Genomic DNA, 5,372 nt, shown 5'->3' with positions numbered 1-5,372 from the left:
CATTTATAAATATGTACAACAAAGTCAGCACTGTCCAAGAAGCACACTCCTGCAATTCAGATTTACTGACGACTCAAACAGTGAGTGAAATAATTAGGAATGTTTACAAAACATGTACCACCTTAAGTGCAGTCACTGTAATCTTCAAAAACGATGTAAATAGTTAAGAATTCAAGTATTTCTCTTTAATAAAATATGCTAGTCGCAAAACATAACCAAGCGAGACCCTTGGTTCCGTTACGTTTCCGAAACCAATGCAAGAAGCGATGACGTCGTTACGTGGCACACTTGGACGGTGGCTTCGAAGGGACAATCTTTGTGCTTTGTTTTCTCTCCACTCCTGAACGGTTTGAATTGTAGCTATCGACTGCAGTCATGGAGGAGTTGAGCGCCGTGGGAGAACAGGTTTTTGATGCCGAATGCATTCTGAATAAACGACTGAGAAAGGTTTGAGATCACAGGTTAAATTTTTTACAAAGTGTGAATTCGGCAGTGCTGGTTGAAATTTTCACGATTTCTTTTTTTTTGCAGGGAAAGTTGGAGTATCTAGTAAAGTGGAGAGGATGGTCATCCAAGTAAGTAGGAGCGCAGCTGCAACATCGCTCTCAAACAATGAAAACAACAACAACGTGTGTCGCTTGTTGCTCTCTTGTTGTAGGAAGACTAGAAGAAGCTGCTAATGTTCACCCTACCATAAACTAGATGTTGCAGTAACGGAGTAGCATTAAAAATTATGTCGAATGCTACGTTAATATTAATTAAGACTGTTATTAGTTTTAAGACTAAGTTAGTTAGAGCGGTGATCACCTGGGCACAAAGACTGCTACTAGCAGTGCTAGATTAGATATTACTTTGGTGAAATATTAACAGATTTTAAAACGGGGTCTAAAGCTTTGTTTTATTTCTAACGTTGCCGTTTTGTCTGTGATATTTTTGTAGCAACAAAAATGTATATACAGCGGCAACAATGAATGAATGGAAATGTAGTTTCGTTTAAAGTATCTCGGGCAGCTTTTTATTGATTGGCAGCATATCCAAAGTGATACATACCCACTTTGTTTTGAAATTATTTCATGGATTAGCCTTCTTGTGTTTTATAGTGTACATTCACGTCTTTTGCACCTATAAATGTTTTAGATTGAATGAGGTAAACAGTTCCTCCCCATATGCTGAGTCCCTTGTTGTTACTTACTCAGAATGGCCTTACACACACAATTTTGTAAATGTTTTTTTTCTTTTTCTTTTCACCTCCACTCATTTGTATTTTATCTCCAGCCATCAGTCACTCTACCGACCTTAGTCTCCACGTGTACTATTTAAACCTTTTTTTAATGTAATAATTCTCTTTTGCCTGATTGTTAGGGCAAAATGGTTGCCTAATTTGATTATATTCAGTGACCAGTCTATATATTTTATTGAACATCACCAGGTATTTTTTTTTTGTTTGTAAAATGTTGAGACATTTGATTTGTAAATTATGTGTCAAGAAGACATGTCTTGTTTATTTGACTGTTTTCACTATGTTATTTTTACCATAAGTTATTTAATATTGTGTAATTAATGACTGGAACTTAGGCTTAAAGGTCTCACTAGCAGTATCATCAATGAGTACAAGAATTACAAGTAAAAATGTCATTGTAATTAACTTTGTTTCTGTCCCTTATAGGCACAACAGCTGGGAGCCCCAGGAGAATATCCTGGACCCAAGACTACTGGCAGCGTTCCACAAGAGGTGAGCTTTCTACAGTCTTTTACTCTAGCTGAAGGACTGGGCCTTAGGTGTTTGTTTACAGAGATTTGTATGAAAATATGCAATTTAAACAAAAGGCAACTGAGTAAATGTGTGCTCTTAACATTTTTATGTTAAAAAAAAAAAAAGTCTAAATGATATATTTGATAGAAAATTTTATTATTTTTGTATTATACAGTAGAAGCTCCTGCCACAAATATTTATTACTGCTATAGAAAAGTTAAAAATAGTCTTGAAAATTTTTAATATTGCTCAGAACCTACCCAGTTAGGTTGTGATGGTGATATATAATTCTGTATACAGACAAAATACAAACAACTGTGTGAAACTGTTCAAAGTTGTTTTTTAACCGCAACAATTATTAGAAGACAGAGAGGCAACAAATACTATCCAGCATAAAAAGAAAGAGGAACTGTCTCTTAAAGTGATTCTCCTAACTGTTATGTTTTTAAAATCTAGGCTCAGTGTTTATTAATCAGAATTACAGCTTTCCTCAGTTGATAATTTTATGCTTATCCATTTTTCATTTCCTGGTGTCTTCCTTGTGTGTGTTTTTTTTTTTTTTTAAATCTATGAGAGGTTTGTAGCAACTGAAGTTTAGTTGCTAGTTTTCTTTTAGTCTTGTTTTTCTAGATGTAGATTAATCCTAATGCTACTGCTTAACCGATTTCCAGGGAACAGGAAAAAGAAATTTTGTTCCGTAAGCGAGGGAAAAGGCCCAGAGGGAGACCCCGAAAGACCATGGTAGGAGCAACGGTGTCCTTTGTATTGAATGTTTTTGTTTTGAATACTCCTGCTAGTGCTATAAACATACCCTTGATCTGTCTTTTTAGGAAAGTATTCCAACAACCACAAAATCTGGTAGCTCTTCGTCTTCTTCATCATCCTCGTCATCCAGCTCATCTTCTTCATCATCCTCATCTTCCTCTTCTGATGAGGACAATGAGGGTGAAGAGGTAAATGAAAAGCCAGGGCACCGTGGACGAGAGCTTCATCCAGTGCCACAGAAGAAGGCCCAGATAGTTCTGGCCAAACAGGAGCCTGTGAAGAAGAAACGTGGGAGGAAGGCATTGCCACCAGAGCTAAAGGCACTGCGCCAGACCAAAGGGGCCAGGAAGCTCCCAAAGCAAACCATTAGGGAGTCCCCTCCAATGGATCCAAAGATACCCCTCAAGAAACCACTGCAACCTGCCAGCTTCACTTACACCAGCATGAGTAGGGCTTCCAGTACCAGGGATACCCAAGGCACACAGAATAGGGGCTGCTTTATGCAGTGTGCGCGCAGCCCTCTTAGCACTGTGGGACCAGGACGACCCACATGTCCCCCAACAGTAAACCGCATACCACAAAGCAAGGGTGCATTTGACTTCAAGCTTTCTGTATCTGACATGGGCAGTGGCTCGGATGTGGACCTGAGGATTGCTGCATCCAAGTCCCCGGGAGTGGCAGCTCTCAACCTGCATAATGCCCAAGTTTCCTCTGGAATGATTGCAGGACAGGGTTCTTCCCTGCCTATGGGTCAATTGAATGGGCAAAGGAAGCAAGAAAATACAGTACAGGGCTCTCCACAGAGCAGTGCGGCCCTGCCTCCACCTAAAGGGTCTGCTCACCAGGTTCTTAGCCTGCAAGCTCTGAACCTTCAGAGCATCAGCAAGCCAGCACAGGGTTGTATCACTGCAGGCCATGGCTGTGCTCCTCCACGCAGCACAGCTAATCCAGCTCGGAAGACTTTGGGGGGCAACCCCCGTCAGGCACAAGGTTCTGCACAGAGCCCTGCCACATCTGGCAGCCAGCAATCTAGAAGAACCCTTTTGGGTAGTGAGCAGGGCAAGGCTGTGGAGGGTGGGGACATGAGTCCCATTGGAGACAAACAGATCAAGAAGCTGAAGAGACTAAATACCAACCCTCCTGCAGAGGGTGGAGTCACTAGGGGGCAAGGACAGAGGTCATCCTCTAAGGACAGTAGTAAGTTGGGAAAGGTCCTGAGTGAGATGAGCACGGGAGAAGATGAGTCCAGTTCAGACTCGGAGCATGAGTCTCCTCCTTTCTCCAGCAATGGGCAGAATATGTCTGTCTCTTTACAGACCAGCCAGGACTGGAAGCCAACACGCAGTCTGATTGAGCACGTGTTCGTCACAGATGTTACAGCCAACCTGGTCACAGTAACTGTGAAGGAGTCTCCAACCAGTGTGGGCTTTTTTAACCTCCATCAATACTGAGAAAGCCAGCTTTTTAAACAGTTTTTATGGTAGCTCAGTATGATGGGCACAAAAGATGCTGTGTTTAATTCTATTCCACTAAGTATTAGACTGTATGTGATTTTTTTTTTTTTTTTTTTTTTTTTTTTTTAAATGCTTTTTACTTCTCAATAGTGAATTTTTCTAGGTGTAGAAAATGCGCTAAGTTTTCTAAATTTAGTTTTTTTTTTTTTTTTTTTTTTTAGTGTGTTACGGCTCTTCAGTTTATGGCTGCTTTTCATTTGGAGTGGATACTCTACATCCAAATCTCAGCGTTAATGCCACCTTACAGCTTAAGATGTATGAAAACGAGGCACCTAATATGACCAAATCATTAAAATCTTTCTGCAAAACTGATGTACATATTTGTTACTAATTAATACTTAGCATTGTAATGTAGCCATAGTCACTTAATATTAACCATTTAATATCCTTAACAAAATCATTTAAATTCGAAAGAGAGAAACAGAGTCCTCAGCTTATGAGCACAAAAGGAACCAAGTCTGAAACTGAATTTGTTCATAAATCCAAACACTCCATCAGAACAAAAGCTTTCCTCAATTTATCCATGAGTTGGATTCTATTTTAAAAAGAAAGCTGTTAACTGAAATTGATTGTAAAACTTTCATTTTCATCAACTACTCGTGGAGTGCAGGATTGCTGTTGTCCAGAGCATATCTTATATTCTTCTTAAACCATAGTACATCCTGGATGGCATGCCTATCTATGACTATCTTTTATTAAGTTGCCACAACTTTAAAATTACTGAACACAAATGTGATTAACAGCCTTCCCAGTATGCAATGATTCATCACAACTTTAAGCTACATCAAAATTTAAAGTTGAAATGACTGAAAATAAAAATATTCTGCATCCACAAATTCATAATGCCAACTATTGCCTGATTTATCACAAATATGTCCAGCATTTCCCTCGTTATTGATCACCAACATTCAAGAACAACAGCCGTGAGCTGTAAACACTGCAGGCGAATTGAATTAATCCTGTTCCATATTTGTAAGCAAGTGCTCCGGTGTGTTCAAAATATCCTGTAAAAAATGTGACTGGAGTAATAATAAGCTCTTTTTAAATTTACCCAGCAAGGCCAGTTGGATATTTGTCCTATTCACATGCTCCAGTTATCCAGACAGTGAGGGAAGTCACTTCTGGACTAGCTTTTTTCAGCAGCTGTTGATGCCTCATTCAGGGTCTAGCAAAAGGGGTAGTTGCCATTAATGATAACTCCTATGAGGGTTGCACAGTGGCTGCACCGCAAGAAGGGTTGGCATATACATGTTCATCTTCCTAAGCCCATGAGTGCCTTAAGATGAACACACACAGTGTTTTTATTTTAATTGTATATTGAGCTGCCAAATACCACAGTT

General features: G+C 39.6%; 1 protein-coding gene across 1 annotated transcript; it reads left to right on the top strand.

The window, feature by feature from the left end:
* The first annotated feature begins 375 nt into the window (after positions 1–375).
* Positions 376–3,969, top strand: cbx2 (chromobox homolog 2 (Drosophila Pc class)). Its single transcript, XM_018749672.1, has 5 exons — positions 376–447; positions 532–575; positions 1,667–1,732; positions 2,425–2,494; positions 2,584–3,969. The coding sequence occupies exons 1-5, from the start codon at positions 376–378 to the stop codon at positions 3,967–3,969; spliced, it is 1,638 nt and encodes a 545-aa protein (XP_018605188.1).
* Positions 3,970–5,372: the final 1,403 nt, after the last annotated feature.

Source organism: Scleropages formosus, chromosome 5, assembly GCF_900964775.1.
Source record: "Scleropages formosus chromosome 5, fSclFor1.1, whole genome shotgun sequence".
NCBI classification, from domain to species: domain Eukaryota; kingdom Metazoa; phylum Chordata; class Actinopteri; order Osteoglossiformes; family Osteoglossidae; genus Scleropages; species Scleropages formosus.
The sequence above is the reverse complement of the archived record's forward strand: the minus strand, read 5'-3'. Positions and strand labels throughout refer to the sequence as shown.